General features: G+C 44.7%; 1 protein-coding gene and 5 non-coding genes across 6 annotated transcripts; 3 read left to right on the top strand and 3 right to left on the bottom strand.

The window, feature by feature from the left end:
* Window positions 1-4,254: 4,254 nt before the first annotated feature.
* On the top strand, window positions 4,255-4,337 carry trnal-cag (transfer RNA leucine (anticodon CAG)). Its single transcript has one exon. It is a non-coding gene; the product is annotated as a tRNA-Leu (tRNA).
* An 865-nt stretch (window positions 4,338-5,202) lies between these two features.
* On the bottom strand, window positions 5,203-5,274 carry trnae-cuc (transfer RNA glutamic acid (anticodon CUC)). Its single transcript has one exon. It is a non-coding gene; the product is annotated as a tRNA-Glu (tRNA).
* An 11,685-nt stretch (window positions 5,275-16,959) lies between these two features.
* LOC116675286 (tigger transposable element-derived protein 1-like) lies at window positions 16,960-18,444 on the top strand. Its single transcript, XM_032507218.1, has one exon. The coding sequence runs from the start codon at window positions 16,960-16,962 to the stop codon at window positions 18,442-18,444; it is 1,485 nt and encodes a 494-aa protein (XP_032363109.1).
* Window positions 18,445-21,562: 3,118 nt separating this feature from the next.
* trnal-aag (transfer RNA leucine (anticodon AAG)) lies at window positions 21,563-21,644 on the bottom strand. Its single transcript has one exon. It is a non-coding gene; the product is annotated as a tRNA-Leu (tRNA).
* A 1,802-nt stretch (window positions 21,645-23,446) lies between these two features.
* Window positions 23,447-23,518, bottom strand: trnag-ucc (transfer RNA glycine (anticodon UCC)). The gene has a single exon. It is a non-coding gene; the product is annotated as a tRNA-Gly (tRNA).
* Window positions 23,519-24,135: 617 nt separating this feature from the next.
* Window positions 24,136-24,217, top strand: trnas-aga (transfer RNA serine (anticodon AGA)). Its single transcript has one exon. It is a non-coding gene; the product is annotated as a tRNA-Ser (tRNA).
* The last annotated feature ends 564 nt before the right edge of the window (window positions 24,218-24,781 follow it).

The following is a 24,781-nucleotide window of genomic DNA, read 5'->3' as shown; positions in this document are numbered from 1 at the left end:
ATTACAGGCCAAATTAAGTCATTTAGTTAGCTAAGCGTTCAGAGGATGTGGGACAAAGCGAGTAAAGAGCAGGTTTTCAAAAAGTAGAATGGGAGCCAGAGTGTTCAGCTCCTCTCCTGTGGAACCAGGTTCCAGTTTGGGTTCAGGAGGCAGACTCCATCTCCACATGTAAGAGTAGGCTTAAGACTTTCCTCTTTGATAAATCCTATAGGTAGGGCTGGCTTGGGTGAGTCCTGAACCATCCCTTAGTTGTGCTGCTATAGGCCTAGACTGCCGGGGGACTTCCCATGATGCACTAGGTACCTCTCTCCTCCTCCGTCTCTCCATCTGTATGCAACCTCATATGCCTTTGAGATACAAAACTTCTTCACTTGCGTAAATAGCCTATTTGTGCAAACAAAAGGTGGAAACAGATGATCTTAAGTGTAGGCTTTGGTGATTTTATTACCCCTAAAGTGTCTGCCAGTGCTTAGCATTATTAGCACCACCCTCAAACCATCTGAGCTAACCGGCCTGCTTTTTAAGTGTTTGAAAAAGAAAGATTTCCGGAAACAAACCAGGCGAAATCAAGCAAAATTGGGCCAGTTCTGGATGGGCTACCTGGTTGTGTATGGTTTGTAGGGACTGCATATGTTTTCGGCCTTGCAAAAAAGACATGGGAATCCAAGCCAAGATGCTACATGCTCCCATTCTATATCTGGAAGTAGACAGGAGCTTCTAACCACGAAAGGACTCGAACCCTCAATCTTCTGAGCCGAAGTCAGACACCTTGTCAATAAGGCCACATGGTTGCAAAAAAAAAGGAATATTTCCAAATCTGAATTGCCACGGTTTATCTGAAATTCAAGCGCAAGGTAACATTTGTAAAAAGGCAGACTAATTAGGTGGCCAGTTAGCTTTTGGTGAAGGAAATAGATTGAATGCTAGGCACATTAGTTACCTGTGACTCATATTTGCACTTACTGAGTAGACAACCTTACAACTGTATGTTTTTGGCCTTGCTACAAAAGACGTGGAAAGTAGAGCTATAGAGATTGAGACTTGTTTTGCGCTGATGGCCAATTTGTGCATAAAAAAGGTGGATACAGATGATCTTGGGCGTAGGGTTTGGCGATTTTAGTACCCCTAAAGTGTCTGCCGGTGCTTAGCATTTTTAGCACCACACTCAAACAATCTGAGCTAACCGGCCTGCTTTTTAACTGTTTAAAAAGAACAGATGTCCAGAAACAATTAAGGCCAAATTGAGCAAAATTGGCCGAGTTCTGGATGAGCTGGATGAGTTGTACACTTTGCAATTCTGAACACTTTCAGACACTGTTGTATCATGTAAGTAACATGCACAAGTCTTTAAAAAGAATTGTGGCTGTTTTTCATGCAGGTTTGCATCATAACAATGCGGGTGCTATCTCTAAATGAACAATGGCCAACCTACATCCATCTTTATAGCACCCAAATCTCTGTGCTGATCTCCCTGCTTGGATGGCAAGTCATCTGGTGGATTTTTCCCGTCAAGAGGAAGCGGATCAAGAGGGAGAGTTGTTTTATTGTTTTCACCAGCAATAAAGTTTATTTGTCCACAAATTGCAATAGGTTATCAACGTTTTCAGCGAAAAAGAATACCACAGCTCAAGTCCCTGATAAGGCAACAGCTTGATTGTGTGATATGTATGAAGTGCTCGCTAACGTCATCTGTCATGCAGGTTTGCAGGATGTTCACAGTCTGCTAGTGGCCATGATGAGTTGGGACTTTGAGCTTTTTAAACCGTTTTGGTCAATTTAGCCAATTTTCAACCAGTTTGTGCAATAACAATTGGTGTTCTCAGGCATTGTGCAAATTATGGTCTACCATCCAGACCATACGGACCACGGTCTGCTGTCCAGAAGACCGTGATCATGGCAACAGCTTAATGGTCTTCATTTACTTAAACTTCAATCTGTAGTTCAGGAGATTATTTTTGTAGCTTCAGAAGCCTGCGTAGCTTCAGAAGCCTGCGTAGCTCAGTCGGTAGAGCATCAGACTTTTAATCTGAGGGTCCAGGGTTCAAGTCCCTGTTCAGGTGTAGAGTTGAAGTTCTTGAACACTTCAGATACTGACATATTGTTTGTGTTCCATCCATAAGTCTTTAAAAAGAATTGTGGCTGTTTTTCAAGCAGGTTTGCATCATAACAATGTTGCTGGTAAGTCTAAATGAACAATGGGCAACCTATGTCCATCTTGCTAGCACCCAAATCTCTGTACTCATCTCCCTGCTTGGATAGAAGGTCATCTGGTGCATTTTTCTTGTCACGAGGGCAAAGTGTTGTGGTCTGGTGCATTCCCCAACCTTTGTCGTGTCTTCCCTTTCTTCTGTGTGTCTTGTCTGTCTTGCCGTGAGGGCGTTCCAGGGGATCTAGAGGCGTGGCTTTCCATCTACGTTCCGTCATCCTCTCAGCATTTCCTCATCACTCATCACCCACTGCAATACATAAACCCGGGCTGACCGCCTCTTCAACGCCAGATCATTACATGCACTATTGTGGTAACTGGGCTCCTAGTCATTTGCGCCTGTGTTGTTGTTTGTTGTTGTATTCTAGTACTAACTCTGCCTCTCCTTAGATCCATCCGTTGTCCCTCCGAGCTGCCTTCCTCCCTCACGCCGACCAGCCACCTGTCTACACCAGTGTTTGAACCCCTCCGCACTCATTAAACATGCCTTTTGTATCTCTATGGTTCTGGGTCTTACTAACTGTTAACACTAAGAGTATAGAAGCGGAACCAGAGGGAGAGTTGTTTTTTGCACCCACCAGCAATAAAGTTTACTTGTCTATAGCCATAAAATTGCATTAGGCTGTCAACGTTTTGAGCAAAAAAGAAAACCACAGCTCAAGTCCCTGGTAAGGCAACAGCTTGATTCTGGGATATGTATGAAGTGCTCGCTATCGTCATCTGCCATGCAGGTTTGCAGGATGTTCACAATCTGCAAGTGGCCATGATGAGTTGGGACTTTGAGCTTTTTAACCGTTTTGGTCAATTTAGCTAATTTTCAACCAGTTTGTGCAATAACATTGGTGTTCTCAGGCATGTGGCAAATTATGGTCTACCTCCTGCTGTCCAGAAGACCGTGATCATTGCACAGCTTTTTGGTCTTCATTTACTTGCACTTTAATTTGTAGTTCAGGAGATTGTTTTCCCACAGTCCTCTGATTTGAAGCTGTAGCTCAGTCGGTAGAGCACAGACTTTAATCTGAGGGTCCAGGTTCAATCCCTGTTTTCAGTTAGCTTGCAAACTACTTTTTAAAACACCTGCCCCGTGTGAGAGTTGAACTCACGACCTTCAGATTAAGACTGACCGCGCTGCCTACTGCGCCAACGAGGCTATGAAAGGTATTGTAATGGTTCGCAAAATTTCAGAAAAACTAACAATTTGGTCGTCAATCTTCACAAAAACAATGTATCTGGAAACCTATGTACTCACACAAAGGCTAAAATTGACCCTAGATGCTTTGTCATGACCCCATGAAAAGGCCAGGACAAAAGACCGTGTGCAAAGGTTGAAGGAAATGCGAGAATATGACCACAACAAAAGAAATGATAATTCAATGATGGTGGTAGTCAGCTTGGGAAAAGGCTTTAGCTTATGACAAGATAACAGATTGCACCATTGTGCTACTCATTAGTGTGTCTACTTCAGTTATGTATTGAAGCACATCCTTAGAGCTAATGGCCCTCATTTATTAACCTAACGTACGACAGGCTTCACGTGAGATTCATGAAACGTTCGTTTCACACCAATCAGAGCGTAAGAATAATCGTACATTGATAAATGCAGCGGCTGGAAACGATTGTAATTTAAATATCACGCCCCAATATATTCTCAGTTTGAGGCCTCGCCTCTATTATTTATGACATGGCCAGACATAATCCGGCTAAGAAGCGGCACTTTTCAGAGGTGGGGATTTAAAGCCTGACATCCCAGGTGCTCTGGTGCAGCCAGATACCACCAGGCCCAGGGGAATATGCCGCCTAAGAAAAATGCAATCCTACCCGATGAGAAGAATAAACATTGTGAAAATAACAAAATATGAATACATTAAACATATACGGGCATTGAACATATTGCTGCAGTCTCAGTCTTTGGATGGTATAGGTAGCGCCCCGTCAGACACGTCATGATATAGCAGGTTCTCATGACTGAGAACCTACTATATCATGACATGTTTAATTTACTATATAATAATTTTTGAGACAGGTCCTACTGAAGATCTGTTGTATCAGTCAGGATGGCCGAGCGGTCCAAGGCACTGCGTTCAGGTCGCAGTCTCCACTGGAGGTGTGGGTTCAAATCCCACTTCTGACAACTAGTATTTTCATTTGGAACTAATGTCTAAGAGTTGATATTGGGAATAAAGAACTTAGCAGTTCTTTGTATTTAAGAGGACATGAATGTGCATGAGAAACGCAATTCCAAGTGCAGCGTTTTGTGAGCATCTTATTGTCAACACATGTTAACTTCCTTAGGGCCCGTAGTGGATGAAATGGTAAACACTTGGCCCTGGATGCATAGAATTCCTGCCATATTGAGCGACAAAGTTTGGGTGTCCTGAAAAAGGGTCTTGAACTCTATCTCGCCGACCTCTTTTTTTACTGTTTCTTGTTATGTCACGGCAAGAAGTATTATGCTTTTGAGTCGTTTGTCCATCTCTACATCAGAATCAGAAATAAAAAAAACATCAGATATATGCAGTCTCTGTGGCGCAATAGGTCAGCGCAGTCGGCTGTTAACCGAAAGGATGGTGGTTCAAGTCCACCCAGGACGTTTGATGCTTAAATAATCTGGAGTGAGCCAACTCTAGGTTTATCATTCTGCAGGTGAATAAAGAGCAGCTCAAAGATAACCCAAGTGGCCTTACCTTTATCTGAAGGTACAGTTCTGAAAACCATGTACTGTACATATTAATCTTTACGGTCATTGGTATGCAGGTCACTTGATGTAATACAAGCAAATACATAAGGCCAGACAGAGACAAAAAGTGAGAGAAAGAAAAGAGACTAGCTGTCTAAAGGATAACCAGTTGAGATTGTGTGCGTCTTTGAGAACTGTAAGTCATATAACTGATGTTGTCAGTTCATTTAAACTAATGAGGAAGAATTTGACAGATGAAAATCAAGTCCAGGAACTTATTCTTTCAAACATCATACCTGAGTCTCTCAAGTCCTGACCATTCCCTGACCGGGAATCGAACCCGGGCCGCGGCGGTGAGAGCGCCGAATCCTAGCCACTAGACCATCAGGGAGTCACATCTTTCAAATTATCTTTGTAGATGTGAGTTTTCTTTTCACTTACTGGAATGACTCATATTGTATTAGGCGAGGAATGGCGCCTGGCTAGAGCTTCAGAAGGAAGGCCATGACAGATTACACATCTGTCACATAGTCAGTTTGTATTCTTAAATACCAAGTCTCTTGCTGTTCCTTGACTAGTTGGCCACCCCTGCTTTGCATCGCTCCAGGTATGTAGAAAAAAAACTGTTATGCACCTTTGCATTGCGCTAAAATGTCAAAATTTGGACCTGAATCCAACAATAACATTACTTGACACTCACATACATTGGTTTTCAGTTAAAAATGTTGGTTAGGGGTTTAGTTACTGCTTGAATTGTTACTGAGATGGAGGCAGATGAAGTGTTTATGACCCATCAATGATGACAAAAGGATACATCCTCTGTCGGGGTCTGATTTAAAGGAAATGGTACTGTGGGAAAATAATACAATGACTGAGGTGGTGATGAACAGGGCACTCAGGAACGGCCACGTAAAAGCTGGCTTAAAGTATATGCTGAATTAACCAAAGACTAAATAAGTGTGTGTGTGTGTGACATATTATACATTATGCTTTGCAGCTGGGGTACGGCTAGGAGGGAGAGAACAGAAGGGCTATCTTAGTCAGATAAGCTACAGTGAGCACGAGAAGAGGAGATGGTGAGGCCAAGGACACTGAAGTTCGAGGACGGTCTGATAACTCAGAGAACAGGACGTACAAACTAAGAAGGGAGTGAACATAGCTGTCTTGTGAAGTAAATGATAACTGAAAATAATACAGGCAAGAAGGAAGAGGCAGAGCAGGGATTGTACCCCAGCAACAGTATAGCTGACCAATCAGGCCCCACAAGGGGAACCAATATAACCCTGAGCACGCTATTGTTTAAGTGCCTTTTTGGGAACCTCTGTACTAGACAAGTTTCCATCAGGTCCGTGCACGTTTAACTGCCCGGAAACGCATTTCATCTGTTGACCACAAGAATAAACGCTGTGTTAATTCATCATGGAGTCAGTTGTCAGTTTATAGAAGGATTTCTCCAACAAATTTGGTGACCCCGGACGTGATAACGTAATTGGACAGGAGAATCCAACTGGACCTTGGCATTGTGTCCACGGTCCGGTTCAGCTCAGCCACCGGACTGACATCCCGCAGCCCGTGAAGGGGACTGAGCGGCGATACTGCGATTCGTTGGTGTGATCACTGAGAGCTCTCAAAAAAAAGGTAAGCAGAAGCCTGTTTAAAATCAAAATTCTGTTATTGGCTGAAAACTAAATTGATGTGATCACATTTCAACTGTCGTAAGTGTTGTTTTAAGCGAAAAGTATTGATTGAATGTGCTGTAATTAAAGGGATACAAACAGATGAAATGTTGGGGCATGTGATGTGATTAAACAGAGAAAAACAACTAGAGAGTTGTGAGAGAATTGTTGAATAATACGGGTGGCGGTAGGAGAGGAAAAGGGACAAATAGTCAGAGGAAAATACGTCCAGATGGTTGACGAGGTAGGAGACTGCTAAGGACAGATAGTTCAGATGAGTGATTGTGAATTGCCACCCTTGGTTCTGTGTGAACAACCTGAAAAGAATTGCAGTTAACAGATTGTCATTGTAATATTACGAGTCCACCGCGAGTGTATTTGTGCAAAGGAGTGAGAGGTCACTTTTTAAGTTGTAAAGATTATAGAGATGTACATAAAAAGGCTCTAGATGGAGTCTTAATGAAAAAGTTGTTTGTTGTTGCATGTGTGATTTTTGTTGTGGTTTGGCTTGTTGGATTTTTTCTCACTGCTTATTTGTTGTAAAATGACGACCCCTTATGGTAAAGTGTTAGTAGGGGCAGTGAAAAAGTATGGCAATAAAGGAGAGGAGAAAGTAGCAAAAGAGATTGTGAAAGAATGGGAGAGAGGAGGATGGATTGAGGGAGAAGGGGCGCCGTCCCCGGAGAAAGTGAATGAAATAGTGAAGTATGAAAAAAGTAAGTTGGAGTATGCGGAAAGGCAGGCAGAGGAGGAAAAGAAAAGAAAATGGTTTAAATTGACTAAACCAAAGCAGAAGGAGTATGAAGCGCAGAAAGAGAAATATGGGTGGGGTTGAAAATGACAAATGCAATACAGAAACAATTGGGATTGACAAAACAAGATGACAAAAGTTCACCAAAAACTGAGACAGAAGCTGAACAGAATAAAACCGCTAGCGCAGAGAAAACCCCGCTGCCCGCTGAGGCGCCCCCGCCAACAAACCCTTTTTATCCAGACATAAGAAACCTAAGAATTTCCGCTCCACCGCCGCCGTATACAGGTCCAACGGCATCAAAACCCACAGTCCAAGCCCCAGTGGTAACTGCCCATTTACAGCCAATGCATTACAAATAGACGTACCACAGGACCCATTGATACCGGCATTAGAGGGCCGCGTACAGGATTTAGAATGTTATCTAAATTTAATGGTACAGTCAGCGTCAGGGGGAGCAGCAGCGGCTCCACCACAACCAGCGGCCACAGTCCCAGCCGGCCCAAGCAAAGCTAGTACCCCATATTCAGCGTCTTTTTGCCAACAAAATCCAGAGCATTTTCACATGTCAGTAAAAGGACCCAGTCCACCTCACCATAGTACCCCACAAGACTCAGGAAGTAAGGAAGATAGCGAACAGTCAGACAGCAGCAGGGAAAGTGAGCAAACAGACAGAAGCTCTAGCTCTAGGGAAAGGACTAAAAAACGACATAAACGCAGGCCCAGATCTAGATCACAAAGTCCTCAAGACGTTTTTGTAGCAGGCACATTTAAAGGTAAATTTACCAACGAGGACCCTGACGAAGTTATGCTGCGAAGATCAACTAGAATAAGGGAAAGACTTAACAAAGAGTTCAGAGAGATAAAAGAGCAGCAAGAGCAGCTGCGTCGAACAGTGAATGAGCTCAGTGAGGAAGAGCAGACGCGCCACACACCAGAGGCGGGGCTACAATGCCCACTCCGCCCAGTAGGAGGAGGAGGAGGACTGTTGATGTACACCCCTTACAGTTTTGGTGACTTAGATGCTCTGTGTGCAAAACTCCCCTCCCTGACAGGAGGGGCTGAGCATTTCCTCACAGCTTTCAATAGTCTTACAGCAGGAGTGCAGCTGTGTTTGGGAGATCTCAGAGCAGTATTGGGTAGAGTAATGGGAGCAGATGAAGCTAGTGCTGCCCTCACCAGAGGGGGAGCTGGACCCACTGTTCCCGCATCAGTGCCTGCATCAGCAGTAACCCCTGGCATTTGGGCTGAGCTGCACCGCATGTATCCCACAGTTGGGGATCATGCAGCATGGCATGATTTAAAAAGACTAAGTGATGAAAATTTTGATGCCTATGCAGATAGAGCAAAAAAGATTTGGCAGCGTGCTATGAGGGAACCGTGGGACCAGTCCGCCGCCACAGTGGCGCTGTTCCGCCATGGGGTACTAGGGGGATTACCCACAGCAGTTCAGACACAGTTAGGAGGAGTAGTAGGCCTGCAAACAATGACCGATGCAACATGGGGCGAGAATGTGCGTCATTTCCTGTCAAAACACCAAAAAGGAGCAGAGCAACAAGAAGATGAATTAAAAAGACTACAAACTCAATTGTTAAAGAAACAACTGGAAGAATTAAACAAGCCCAAGCCCAGCAAAGCTAAACAAATGACAGTCTCACAGAACCCCCAACAGTCAGAAGCCCCAGTGTTGGAAGCAGTCACTCAACTCTTACAGAGAGCACAAGCTTCCTGGCCACCACCCCCACAACCACCATGGCCAGCGAACACGAGCCAGCAAAATTGGCCCACAAGAGGAAGAGGGCGAGGTTTTCAGAGAGGAGGAGGAATGACTAGGTCCAGGCCTGGAGGAAGGACCTCTCAGCCCTACTTCCTTTGCTACAACTGTGGTCAGCAAGGCCACTATGCAAGAGAATGCCAAGAGCCCCCAGCACAGCCCCCTAGAGGGCCAGGGAGAAATCCCTCACCCCAACCATACCCCGGTGAGCCATGGCCACTGTCCCCCGCTAATCAGGCCCTACAACAGCAATGGTATGACCAACAGGGTCCACAATGAAGGTGTCCTCCCACTGATTTTCATTTTGGTCTGACCACAGAACCCCTCATTACCCTCACTATTCAAGGTAAACCACATGTAATGCTGGCAGACACAGGAGCAACGTTCTCCTGTCTAAATTCCACCTACTTCCCTCCTTCAGCTCAAACTCAGTCAGTTATGGGAGTCAGTGGGACCCCTATCTTACAGCACTTCACACAGCCATTGTTAACCGAATTTAACTCACAAACACACACACATTCTTTTTTGCTTTCCCCTGCATGCCCAGTAAATTTATTAGGAAGAGATCTTATGTGTAAATTGAATCTGTGCATATGGATGAATGTGGATGGCATTCATGTCACTCCTGTTCCTCCAGTATCCACTCCTGATTCCCCAGTCACCATTCTCTCCCTCACACCAACCCCAGTGTCAGAACTACACCAATATGTATATTGGTTACGCCTGCTTCCCACAGGCCCTGACACACCCTCCATTCAACATGCATTCAACATCCTGAAACCAGCCATATACAGACTGCACCCCTACATGTCCCCACTCCCACAAGTACACTGTACTCTACATGTAGCTGACGACCTGGACACCCCATATCAAGATGACTGGGAGACAAACATGCAAGGACAGCACCCACTTCTCTTATGCAGAGGCATATATTGTGGTAAAGAAGGGGTGGCTGCTTCTGTGGTCTTAACGCACTCCTCTGAAGACTGGTACACACTCTGGGACTCTTCTTCCCCGCATGTCACACTCGCAGTAGGATTTGGCCAGCAGGCCAGATCCCTGGGCCCTATGATAAAACGTGCACTAACATTTAAATGGCTCCCCACCTCCACACCTGGCCTTCTAAAAGCTGACACTGACGCTGAAGACATGTGGTGCTTTAAAGGGCCTCACACAACAGAGAAAACATTGCCTGAAGTTCTCCCACTCCCCAGAGAACATGGACTCCCCTGCACTGACCATCCCAGCGCAGCTACCGCCCTACTAACTCTTCCCCAGCATCTGTTCACCACCGGCCCATATGACACTGGACTCTTAGAAACACATCCTGTGACTGTTACAATCAGACCGCAGCACCACACAGTCATTCACAGACCACAGTATAGACTCACCCCTGACCAGGTCCAAGGCATAGCTCCAACCATTCAGGGACTCTTAGAAGCTGGTGTCATATATCCCACTCGTTCTCCCTGGAACACTCCCATTTTACCTGTCCCCAAAGCTGGAGGAAAAGGATGGCGCATGGTGCAGGACTTCAGACCCATTAATGACATTACTGTCCCAGCTGTGCATCCTGTCCCAGACCCACATGTCTCTTTGACATCACTTAACCCCTCCTTCACCCACTTCACAGTGGTTGACCTGGCCAATGCTTTCTTCTCTGTGCCCCTACACCAAGACTCACAGGAGTACTTTGCATTCACTTTCAATGGTCAACAATACACGTATTCCAGGTTGCCACAGGGATATAGAGACTCACCTGGACTGTTCAACAGGATCCTCAAATCTCATCTTCTGCAGCTGCAACTCCCCACAACTGTGGTCCTCATACAGTATGTGGACGACCTTCTGCTGGCTGCTACAGATCCCCTCACCTGTGTGGAACAGACAATAGCACTGCTGACATTCCTAGCCTCAAAAGGCTACAAGGTCAAAAGGGACAAAGTACAAGTTGCTAGGAGACAAGTCCTCTTTCTGGGCAGACAAATTTCATCAGCAGGCCTTGGGGTGTCTCCCAGCCATAGACAGGCTATTCTGCATCACCCGCTTCCCCTCACAGTTGCAGACATGCTGTCTTTTCTGGGCCTCACAGGATACAGCCGCTCACATATCCCTGACTATACCAACAGAACTACATCGCTCAGGGAACTGGTGGCTGCTGCTGGTCATCGCTGTCTCACCGCCCCCCTCCTATGGACAACAGAGGCCGAGGCCGCCTTCTCTGACCTCAAAAGTGCCCTAGCAAGGGCAGAGACACTCACCTCCCCAGACTACTCACTCCCATTTCATATGGATGTTTCTGAAAACAATGGCTTTCTCAATGCCATTTTATTTCAGAAAAAAGGGGAGACAGACATGTACTGATGTACCACTCATCAAGGCTGGATACAGTGGAAAAAGGACAGACAACCTGTGCCCGCTATGTAGCGGCGCTGGCAAAATCCATTGACAAAACAGCACATATTGTAATGTGCCATCCAATAACAATCCACACCACACATGGTGTCACAGCTTTTTTGGCCAGCAAGGAATTTGCATACAGTGCCACAAGGAGAACAAAACTGCAGACTGCCTGTACCCAACCGCACATCACCTACTCATCAGAAGGAATAAACATGGCCAACAGTATGAGTAGACAGGGAGTGCCACATGTTTGCGAGGAAGAAGCAGCCCAAGAAAGCAGAATAAGGTCAGATCTGGAAAACGTACCAGACATGTCGGCTGACATGTGGCTCTACACAGACGGATGTTGCTACAAAACAAAGGATGGGACTAACAAAGCATCATATGCAGTAGTCCAACAACACCCAGATGGAACACATCAGACACTGGAAGCAGGAATAATAAACCAACCAGCGTCAGCACAGAAAGCAGAAATAAAAGCTCTGATCGCAGCCCTTCTGCTAGCCAAAGGAAGAACAGTGAACATTTTTACAGACTCTGCTTATGCTCATGGAACAGCACACTTGGACGCGATCATGTGGAAAAGGCGAGGATACGTCACCTCTGCAGGAATGCCCATAAAACATCAGAAGGAGATAATGGAGCTAGTGGAGGCTATTGCCGCTCCACTAAAGGTGTCCATAATGAAATGCAAAGGACATGACGCAGGGCAAGGAAGAGTAAGTGCAGGAAACGAGGCAGCAGATTCTGCAGCCAAAAGAGTGGGAGGATACTCCCCAAAACAGATGGTACTATCGAAAGAGATAGAATCACAACCAATGGCACTGGAGCCTAAAGACATTCTAGAAATGCAGAAAAAGGCAGGAGCCTATGAATGGAATCAGTGGCAGCGGAGCGGCGCCACAAAAGACAAAGATGGGATATGGAGGTCTCATCAAGGAAAGATAGCAGCATCAGCCGAGATGTGCAGAATGTTGCTACCTGAGGCACACAGACCAACACATGAAGGAAGAAAACAGACTCTCCTGAATCTGTCTGAGCTGTGGTGGCACCCCAATTTGAGGGACATGGTGACACATTTTTGTCAGGAATGCAGGGTGTGTGGAGAGCATAATGTTCAGAAACCATACACCACACTAAAAGGAGCGTACCCAGTCCCCACAGCTTGTTTTCAAGATATCAGTATAGATTATACTGATATGGGCGCAGAAAATGTGGTAGGGGGAAAAAGGTATCTTCTGGTGATGGTAGACAGGTTCTCTAGGTGGGTAGAAGCCATTCCCACCAGAAAAGAGGACGCAAAAACAGTGGTGAAATGGCTCAAAACTGAACTCATCCCGAGGTATGGGGTCCCCAGGCAAATAAGGTCAGATAATGGCACACATTTTAACAACAAACTACTAAGAGAAGTAGAACAGGCCCTGGGAATCACTCATGCCTTCGGATCAGTTTATCATCCACAGTCACAGGGAATGGTGGAAAGAGCAAACCAGACATTGAAGGCTAAGATAGCCAAGGCATGTGCAGGAAGCAAGTTAACATGGGTAGAAGCGCTCCCATTGGCCCTCATGGCTATGAGGTCCTCAGAAGGACGAGAAACACATTTGACCCCACATGAAATAATGACAGGGAGAAAAATGCCAGGACCTCCACTAGATGGAGGCCACATGCCAATGTTAGATGTTCAGCAAATAGAAATGACAGACTATATGAAAAAGCTAACATCTCTGGTTTCAGCCCTTTCTACGCAGGTCCAGTTGGCGAACAGGAAACCGCAGGAGGAAGCAACACTACCTGTCAAGGTAGGCGACTGGGTCAGGGTCAAAGTTCACAAGAGGAAGTGGACTGACCCCAGGTGGTCCGGGCCTTACGAAGTAAGGGAGGTTACTTCACACTCGGTCCAGGTTAAAGGTAAAAAAGGAGCACCTTGGCACCACCTGACACATTGTGCCCCAGTCGCACCTCCTAGCCGCCCATTGGCAGAAATTAGAAAAGCAATCCAAAATGTATAGATGGAAGAGATGTTTTGGCGGGGAACAGCCCCCACATAGTACATCCATAACTTGGAAGGCAATGGGGTTTGGGAAAAAGACAACAGTTGTCCTAGCAGTAGTAGTAGTAGTGGGAGTTGCAGCATTAATTCTGGGGTTGGAACATGCGTATGGGGACCGAGACCACAAAGAACAATCACCCGGTAGTGTCCAACCACCTCTCAGTAACAAAGGAAATGAAACTAGACGAGAGAAAAGAAGAGCAGTTTGGGCAGTAGTGAAGCAACACACTAAGGGCCCATCCCCAAGGTGCGGTGCCAGATTGACTCTCCCCTATGTGAGAGACTCAACCACGTCATTTACCTTTGATTTGTGTCAGGCTATAGACTGCGGGGGGTATAATAGTTTCTACAAAAACACAGATGTGTACATCTGTGACGACTATCAAAAGGTAGAGGATTGTGAAAGGAGCGCTTCCGGACAGGTGAAAGGTAGTCTCTGTAACAGCTGGTATGACGCGGGTTGGACAACAGGAGGGTGGAAACCATGGGCGAGGTTGACAGACAAAAGAGATTGGTGGGTACAACAAGATGAATGGGAGATATTATCTATACAGCGGGACTATAGTTCAGACCCCACGAAAAATCCCATAACCCTGTCAGTAAATAGAGCAATTGGGAGCAGGAACGGTCAGGATGTGTGGATGTTAGCCATAGGTGTATGGATAGCAGGAAGTGACCAGATAACCCCCCTGCAGATAAATATTTTGGATCCCCTCACGCACACACAGAATGACACTGACATGGCAGAGACTACAGTAAAACCCCCTCTGAAGGAGGAAGACGTAATAGTGCAGGACTTCTCTAAAATGAGGGTGGAAGATGTGTTAGAGTTATCAGCAGGTGCAGGCCAGGACAATTTATGGATCAGGTGGCTAATACAGAATGCCAAAGAACAACACATGGAAGGGTGCGTGGCCTGTGCCACAGCTAGACCAGTCATGTTCACTAACCCGGCCCCGTTGTTTCCTAATGAGGACCCAGCAGGATATGCATGCATGTTGAACTTCACACACTCTAAGACAGCTTCCCGCAATTGTACTACCCTAGCATCCCTCTTTCCCCCAGGCTTTGAAAAACCAGGGTATTTTACCGCCATAAAGGGGGAGGGTGCAAGATATCACTGTTTCAATCTCACCGGATCAAGCAAGCCCACAATCAAACTAGGTGATATACCCCCAGACTGGTGTAATACAACTGTACAAAACAAAACAGCCCTAGGCCCAGTGGCTAGAATAGGACTATTCTACTATTGTGGTGGTCTTAGGTTGTACTCCCAGATAAAGTTCCCAAATCAAACGTCAGGAGTTTGTGCTATGGTTAGATTAGCTATGCCCATATCTTTGGTGGGGAGTAGAGTCCACTATACCCACCATAAGGCTGTGCAACTGACCGTAAAGAGAAGGCGCAGGGCCCGTAGTATGCAAGGCCCGGCTTTTGATCCATGGGCGGGAACCCCAACCTATATAGACAGCATAGGAGTTCCTAGGGGTGTCCCGAATGAATACAAATTGGCAGATCAAATAGCCGCAGGATTTGAGAATATACCACTGCTTTCAGCCATCTTCCCCGTCACTCCCAGCAAAAATGTAGATAGGATAAATTTTGTGCATTATAATGTTTTACGCTTGAGCAATGCAACTAGGGATGCCATCGAAGGCCTGGCCGAGCAGATGGCCCCAACGTCCCTCATGGCGCTCCAGAATAGGATGGCGCTGGACATGCTGTTGGCTGAAAAAGGAGGAGTCTGTTCCATGTTCGGAGAGATGTGCTGTACGGTCATCCCTAACAACACTGCCCCGGATGGGAAGGTCACCAGGGCTTTGAACCAACTTCGAGCCCTTTCCCAGGAGATGCATGACGCCTCAGGTGTATCAAATCCATTGGAGGGGTGGATGACAACCTTTTTTGGCAAATGGAAGAATCTTATCACTGCTTGTTTGACATCTATTGCTGTTTTTCTCGCTATTCTAGTTACCTGTGGGTGTTGCTGTGTGCCCTGCCTGCGGACCATGATATCCCGGCTCATCACCACTGCCTTGTCCAAAGAAAAAGCACCGCCTCCCTATTCCGCTGGGATGCTGCCATTACTCACCATGCCTGAGGACGGGGAGGACATTGAGGCACTGCAGTTAGTGTAAAAAGTGTTCGCACCTAGTAGGTGCGAAAAGGGGAATTTGTGGGAAAATAATACAATGACTGAGGTGGTGATGAACAGGGCACTCAGGAACGGCCACGTAAAAGCTGGCTTAAAGTATATACTGAATTAACCAAAGACTAAATAAGAGTGTGTGTATGTGTGACATATTATACATTATGCTTTGCAGCTGGGGTACAGCTAGGAGGGAGAGAACAGGAGGGCTATCTTAGTCAGATAAGCTACAGTGAGCACGAGAAGAGGAGATGGTGAGGCCAAGGACACTGAAGTTCGAGGACGGTCTGATAACTCAGAGAACAGGACGTACAAACTTAGAAGGGAGTGAACATAGCTGTCTTGTGAAGTAAATGATAACTGAAAATAATAGACAGGCAAGAAGGAAGAGGCAGAGCAGGGATTGTACCCCAGCAACAGTATAGCTGACCAATCAGGCCCCACAAGGGGAACCAATATAACCCTGAGCACGCTATTGTTTAAGTGCCTTTTTGGGAACCTCTGTACTAGACAAGTTTCCATCTGGTCCGTGCACGTTTAACTGCCCGGAAACGCATTTCATCTGTTGACCACAAGAATAAACGCTGTGTTAATTCATCATGGAGTCAGTTGTCAGTTTATAGAAGGATTTCTCCAACAAGACCTACAGTGATCCCTCGCCACTTCGCGGTTCACTTATCGCGGATTCGCTATTTCGCGGATTTTCATAATGCATTTTTTTTTTTTTTTGGTGCATTGTGCTCTGCATTCTGATTCGCTAAAAACTCACTCCCGCTTCTTGTATCAAAACATGCTACGAATTGTGCTATCATTTTGTCGTCTCGTGCAGTTATGTGTACGTACATAAAACAGCTTGGCAAATTTACATTAAGTTGGCCAAATTATCTTGTAATTTCGAACATCTCCTAAACCCATAATGTCGACGAAACGGCCTGGACCGACAAAAGCACCTGCGGATGGGCCCAAACGGCGGAAGATGCTACCTATCTCAGATAAAGTTAAACTTCTGGACATGCTAAGGGAAGGTAAAAGCTATGCAGCCGTTGCTCGCCATTACGGAATCAATGAATCTTCCGTTCGTTACATAAAGAAGGAGGAAAAAAACATAAGGACGACAGCAGCAGTCAATTTTAATACGAATGCAAAAAGGGTTGTAACTGTCCGCAACAAGACCATGGTACGGATGGAGACGGCATTAGCTCTGTGGATTAATGACTGCAGGAAAAAAAACATAACCCTGGATACAAACGTTATCTGCACAAAAGCGAGAATGCTGTATGAAAACTTTGCTGTCAGTGACGGGGAAGAGGGAGAGGATGCCGGGCCCTCAGCAAGTGCTGCTGACACAGTGGGAGAGGATGCCAGGCCCCCAGCAAGTGCTGCTGACAAAGTGCCAAGCGCATTTAATGCAAGCAAGGGCTGGTTTGAAAAGTTTAAGAAACGCTTTGGACTTAAAAATGTTTGTCTGCACGGTGAGATGGCGTCTGCGGATACCGCTGAGGCAGAAGCCTTCGTGTACAATAAATTCAAGGCGATCATTGAGGAGGGGGGATATAAGCCCGAACAAGTTTTTAACATGGATGAGACTGCCTTATTTTGGAAACGAATGCCCTCCCGCACCTTCATCATGCAGGAAGAAGCCAAAGCCCCAGGATTTAAAGTTCACAAAGACCGTTTGACCCTGGCTATGTGCGGAAATGCCGCAGGTTTCATGATTAAACCGGGGCTGATTTACAGGTCTAAAAATCCCAGGGCGCTGAAAAACAAAAATAAGGATGATTTGCCTGTTTACTGGATGTACAATGCAAAGGCTTGGATGACAAAAGTGCTCAATCTGGATTGGTTCAAAAACTGTTTCATCCCGGAGGTCAAGTGTTATTTGAGAGGAAAGGGACTGGACTTTAAAGTGCTTCTGCTCCTTGACAACGCCGGAGGTCACGGTAATGATTTGGCATATGATGGTGTGCAAATCGAATTTCTGCCGCCAAACACTACATCCCTGATTCAGCCCATGGACCAAGGAGTCATCCGTGCTTTCAAGGCTCTCTATACGCGCAACACCCTGCAACATCTTGTTGACGCTATGGACTCGGATCAAGATTTCTCACTGAAGGACTACTGGCGTGGATACACCATTGCATCGTGTCTCCAAAACATTCAGAGGGCCATTCAGGAAATGAAAACGGAAACTCTGAAGGCCTGCTGGAAAAAACTATGGCCAGAGGCAGTGCAAAACGCAACCGGAGGCTCGCTTGACGAGGTCCACCACTCTGCCGTAGAAACAGCTGTGAATCTGGCTAAACAGATTGGAGGAGACGGCTTTAATGACATGAGTCCGGATGACATAAACGCCCTGATTGATGGAGACGCACAGCCGCTGACCGATGCAGAGCTGGCAGAAATGACAAAGCCACAAAGCGACGATGAAAGAGAAGAGGGAGAAGAGGACACGAGAGATGAGGAGGAAGGACTAACGCTTGGTCGCTTAGCAACCATGGTGCGAATGGCCACTGAACTTAAGCGAGTAGCTGAGGAATGGGACCCTTTGATGAGCCGTTCATTACAGTTCTCCAACGTAATCGATGGTGGCATGTCGGTGTACAAGGATCTTTTTGCAAAGAAGAAAAAAGAGCGACAACAGCTGCCTATCACTATGTTCTTCTCCCGAACAAACACACCTGCACCGCGGGCTTCAGAAGAAGAGAACACTGCAGAGCGCAGTCAGGATGCAGCGGCCCAGTCTGAAGAGCAGTGAAACGGCCTACACGTGAGTCACTGTATTTGTATACATGTAATAGTTGCTAATTGTAAAAAAAAAAAAAAGTTTTCTATTTCGCGGATTTCACTTATCGCGGGTCATTTTCGGAACGTAACCCCCGCGATAAACGAGGGATTACTGTATATCCAACCTTCCATTTCTCTCTAAGATTCTTGAGAAAGCAGTCGCCAAACAGCTGTGCGACTTTCTGCATAGCAACAGCTTATTTGAGGATTTTCAGTCAGGATTTAGAGTTCATCATAGCACAGAGACAGCACTTGTGAAAATTACTAATGACCTCCTAATTGCTTCAGACAAAGGACTTATCTCTGTACTTGTGTTATTAGATCTTAGCGCTGCATTTGATACCATTGACCATTATATCTTATTACAGAGATTGGAACATTTAATTGGCATTAAAGGGACTGCTCTAAGCTGGTTTAAGTCTTATTTATCAGATCGATCTCAGTTTGTTAATGTTAACGATGAATCCTCTGTGCACGCCAAGGTTAGTCATGGAGTCCCACAAGGATCTGTGCTCGGTCCAATCCTGTTCACTTTATATATGCTTCCTTTAGGCAGTATTATTAGGAAACACTCCATAAACTTTCATTGTTATGCAGATGATACTCAATTATATCTATCAATCAAGCCGGATGAAACTAATCAGTTAGTTAAACTTCAAACGTGCCTTCAAGATATTAAAACCTGGATGACCTGTAATTTTCTAATGTTAAACTCAGATAAAACTGAAGTTATTGCTCTCGGACCCAAGCACCTCCGTGACGCACTATCCAAAGATATAGTTACTCTGGATGGCATCACCCTGGCCTCCAGCACCACAGTGAAGAATCTTGGAGTCATCTTTGATCAGGACATGTCCTTTAATTCCCACTTAAAGCAAATTTCAAGGATCGCCTTTTTCACCTACGTAATATTGCAAAAATCAGGAATATCCTGTCTAAAAATGATGCAGAAAAATTAGTCCATGCATTTGTTACTTCTAGGTTGGATTACTGCAATTCTTTACTATCAGGCTGCTCGAAAAAATCCATAAAGACTCTACAGCTGATCCAGAATGCTGCGGCACGTGTTCTGACGGGAATCAGGAAAAGAGATCACGTTTCTCCTGTTTTAGCTTCTCTGCATTGGCTTCCTGTAAAATTTAGAATAGAATTTAAAATCCTTCTTCTCACCTACAAAGCTCTTCATGGTCAGGCTCCATCTTATCTTAAAGAGCTTATAGTACCTTACAACCCTAGGAGAGAACTACGCTCCCAGAATGCAGGGTTACTGGTGGTTCCTAGAGTCTCTAAAAGTAGAACGGGAGCCAGAGCGTTCAGCTATCAGGCTCCTCTCCTGTGGAACCAGGTTCCAGTTTGGGTCCGGGAGGCAGACACCGTCTCCACATTTAAGAGTAGGCTTAAGACTTTCCTTTTTGATAAAGCTTATAGTTAGGGCATAGAATCGAATATTGTTAGGGAGTAGTAGTTAGTCACATAGTTTTCAGATTTATCTATCATATAATATAACTAAAGGGAGACTTGGCATACAGCCCGATCCGGTTGGGGGGAGTTCTGGCCCGGCCGGGCTGGAGCTCTCTTTACCTCGTCTCTCTTGGTTTTGTTGTAATAGTTTTAGACAGCTGGGGACTTATTTTGATACACTAGTTAGGGCATAGAATCGAATATTGTTAGGGAGTAGTAGTTAGTCACATAGTTTTCAGATTTATCTATCATATAATCAAGAATATAATAGAACTAAAGGGAGACTTGGCAAACAGCCCGATCTGGTTGGGGAGAGTTCTAGCCCGGCCGGGCTGGAGCTCTCTTTACCTCGTCTCTCTTGGTTTTGTTGTAATAATTTTAGACAGCTGGGGACTTATTTTGATACACTGAGCTCCTCTCTCCTCTATCTTTCTATCTTTTCATTTATGTGCATCCATGTCCCAGAAATGCGTGTTACTAACCTAGCTCTGGGGAGTCATTCCCCGGAGTCCTTATGTTCTTTTTTCCCCAGCATGTTCCCTTGGATCAGAGAGGCTCCGAAATCAGGGTAGCAGCTGTCGCCTTGGTCCCGCTACACGTTCTGTGATGCCATGTTCAACTGCTACACTGCGGTGCCCTGCTACGTCCTGCTACGTCCTGCTACGTCCTGCTACGTCCTGCTGTGCCTTGTAATGCCGCACAGCGTCCTGCTATGCCATGAACTACTACAAAGAACTTCTACAAACTACTAATTTTTTCTATTTTTATTGCCACTCTTCATTCTAACCCCAACCGGCCCGTCAGACACCGCCTACCAAGAGCCTGGGTCTGACCGAGGTTTCTGCCTAAAAGGAAGTTTTTCCTCGCCACTGTCGCACTGTTGCTTGCTCTGGAGGAAACTATTAGAAACTACTAGAACTGTTGGTCCTTGTAAATTCTGGAGTGTGGTCTATCTGTAAAGTGTCTTGAGATAACTCTTGTTATGAATTGATACTATAAATAAAATTGAATTGAAAAATTGAATTGAATGTCTAATGTTTAACCTGTGTTGCACTTTGAAACTAAATAAACAGACACATAGTTAACAGAGATCTGAGTGTTGCGTGGTTATTGTAAATAGGTAATGTTTGTGAAGTATGGTATGGTTTTAAACAGAATGACAGATTGATGAATGTAGCAGTAGCATGTAAATCACCGTAGTTTTAAATGTTAAAATGTGAGCACAAGAAAGCTATGGGTTTACCGTGGGGAAATGGAGAATGGCTCGGTTAACTGATGTTTTTAAACATTGTGAAAATTAACGTAACATATGAAAACTTTAAACATTTACAGGCATATAACATATACCTGCAGTCTCAGTCTTTGGATGGTATAGGTAGCGTATCGCTACCGTGACGGCCGACATGCGCCCCGTCACAGTTACCGACAATTTTGTTAATGAATGAGTATTTCACATTGAACACTTACGATTGGGTGGTCATTAAAAACAGGGCATTGCAAGAACAGATATAAAATGTAGAGTCAGAAAGGGGTCTTTAGGTACTTCACTAAGCTATGTCACAAGGGATAACCTCATCCAAACGCCATGTCATCAAATGGGTTACCTTCCAGCAATTAACATTTGCAAATGGCAGTGGTTGGATTTGAACCCACGCCTCCAGAGAGACTGGAGCCTTAATCCAGCGCCTTAGACCACTCGGCCACACTTCCTGCACATGACTATGCTACACATCGTAACACACACAGGGACCTTAACTAACGTAAGGCTTGTTAATTGTTATCACTCTTTGTCATTTTTCTCTGGCATTGTTGATTATTAGAATATTGTAACCAGCATTAAGTGAGTAGGTTTAGGTCTGTGTGAATATGGGCTGAGCATTTACCTGGACTGAATTTGTGAACATCTTCTTTTGCATATTCACTGTAAAGAGCCATTACTCCTCCAACTGCCAACTATTGTTCTAGAGACAATAGGATATACAGTTTTAGATTGCAAGGTAACTGTCAAAGACCAAAGACTTCATTGAAATACCTCAAGTGATCAAAACAGTTTGTCAAAATGGGAAAGGTCATGTTTTTTGTTGCAAATTCCAGCACAGTTCTAAAATTATTCTTTAAAATATGTCCATTTACCATTCAAAAACAAAAGTACAATCATGAAACACATACTACTTAGATAGAACAAACTTGTTCAGGTGGCTATGAAATGATTCCAGAGGCGTGGACCCTCTGGCACAGCGATACTTGGTCAGGACAACACTCCCCTTCTTGATAGTACCCGTCTCTGTATGAAGCTGCACACCAGGCAGGTCCTGGATGCACTTGATGTGTTGTTACTGCACACGCCAGATATCATAAAACTGTTGGGTGGAGCATCATGTATTTGCTTGTATTACATCAAGTGACCTGCATACCAATGACCGCAAAGTTTTTATATGTACATGGTTTCTAAAGGCCACTTGGGTGATCTTTGGGCTGCTCTATGGTCTTCAGCTGAAGGATAAATCCCAGAGTTGGCACACTCCAGGTTATCAAAGCAACACACATCCCTGGGTGGACTTGAACCCCCATCTTTCCACCTAATAGCCAACTGCGCTGACCTATTATGCCACAGAGACTACGCCTGTCTGATGTTTAATGAGCGGGAGCTCGATCTTTAAGCCCCAAGCATTTGCTTTATGGCTTTTTGAGGTTGAGCTGCACATGTATGCTTATCAGGCTATTTTCCTGTTTATATTTCCTTAGAAATTGGGGAAGCTGACTCATGCGGGAATGTAGAAGCTGGACGAGCATTGTATTGATCTTACATCTCAATTGGATTCTGACTTTGAATTCAAATATTTGGCATCCAAGAAAATTTTTAAACTGATGATGCATCAGTCATTTTGCTGGTGGTTTCTTGGTCACAGCAACAAGCTTGATCATTGACATACAGTTGCCCGCCACATATCACAAAACTTTTGGGTGGGGCCTTAAGTATTTGCTTGTATTACATCAAGTTTTCCAATAACATTAACAAGCATAACGTTGATTACAGGGCCTGTGTTTGTCATGATGTGGAAAGTTGATAATTGCAGGTAGTGTGGCCGAGTTGTCTAAGGCGCTGGCTTAAGGCTCCAGTCTCTCTGGAGGCGTTGGTTCAAATCCCACTACTGCCATTTGCATATATTACATAGCTGGAAGGCAACCAATGTGATGTCTTACAGCTGTGGCATTTGGCCTTAACTTGGTGAAGTAACTAGAATCATCCATCAATAGCTTTGCTGAGATTGTTCCTTGTTAACCTGAGGTTCAACGATTGGTGAAACCTTCCTTTCCAGCACTTTGGAGTAGAAAATCAACAAATAATTGAGATAATTAATCGTGATCTCCATATTGATCAAAGTAATTGTCGTTATCATTTTGGCCATAATCATGCAGCTCAAAGAGATTTTATCAAACCAGGTTGGGCAAGTAACCTTTCTGCTGACTTCTTGTAAAAAAGGAAAGTACCACAACCTAAAAACAGTTACTGCGATGGCTGGGAATCGAACCCAGGTCAACTGCTTGGAAGGCAGCTATGCTCACCACTATACCACCATCACTGGACAATGTGATGTTCACTTCAAATCTTGTAATACATTTGGGCATTGAGACTGGTTCAAATCTGGCTCGAAGGAGCAGTCTTTTCCAGAGTTTCCCTTCAGGGATCAATAAAGAATTTCTGATTCTGATGTAGAGATGGACAGACAACCTTAAAGTATAATACTTCTTGCCGAGACATAACAAGAAACAAAAAAACTGACTATTGTAAGTAATGAATGGCTTCATGAATAGACAACCATCATCCCAATGTATGCCATTAACAGTCTATGAGTGGTCAATTAGAGTCAAATAACTTTCTTTGGGGCAACTCCTTTTTCCTCCAGATAGAGCTCATTCAGCAATAGAAAGTACCAGTTAGTGCTGAATATCATTCCATTCTTTTATTTATTTAGCTAGTGGTGGACAACTACTGAAATGTACTTGCTCTGCATGTGTTAGTGTCTGATGATGAACTCACAACCAAGACAACCCCAAAGAGAAGCACTTATGAACACAATGATCATCAGTGTCTTTATTTGAGGTGATCTGAATGTGATTACAATGACATCTTAAGTTACAGTCTTAACCAATAGAAACGTGTATGAACATTTGTGCAAACAGGTATAGAACTTTTCATGTTGTCGTGGCCGAGTGGTTAAGGCGATGGACTAGAAATCCATTGGGGTCTCCCCGCGCAGGTTCAAATCCTGCCGACAACGAGCAGTGTTTTTTAAGAGTGGTAGCCAACCAATGACACATCACAGTATACCCAGATGTTCCTTCATAAACAATATTGTCTTATCTCATAGGTACTGGAAGCAACCAGTCTCCACCAATGTATTTCTTATCAATCTGTTTTACAAGATTTGCAGTGAACGTTGTATTGTCCAGCAGAAAGGCAACAGGTGTGTTACTTTTCGACTATGATTTATACCATAGCATTGCAAGCATTTTGCCCAGGTTTGATTTCAAGCCACCGCATATTTCAATTTCCTTGCGGGTGTCATCCCAAAAGGATTAATAAAGATAAGTCTAAGTCTATCTCAGAAAAAGTCAAAGAATTTCAAAATCTCCAGGGGATGTAGCTCAGTGGTAGAGCTCATGCTTTACATGTATGAGGACCTGGCATCTCCAGCAGGTATTATGGTAGAGTCTTTAAAAGAGCTGCAACAGATATTACCTCCTGCGGTAATCTGACTGGTAAACAACACAACAAGCACTTTGAACGTTCATGTTTTACGGTTTCTATTTACAGTATCTATTACCTGTAGTGTAGTATATTT

This window comes from Etheostoma spectabile, unplaced genomic scaffold, assembly GCF_008692095.1.
Source record: "Etheostoma spectabile isolate EspeVRDwgs_2016 unplaced genomic scaffold, UIUC_Espe_1.0 scaffold00001759, whole genome shotgun sequence".
Classification (NCBI taxonomy): Eukaryota; Metazoa; Chordata; class Actinopteri; order Perciformes; family Percidae; genus Etheostoma; species Etheostoma spectabile.
Note: the sequence above shows the minus strand (reverse complement) of the source record. Positions and strands in the feature narration are given on the sequence as shown.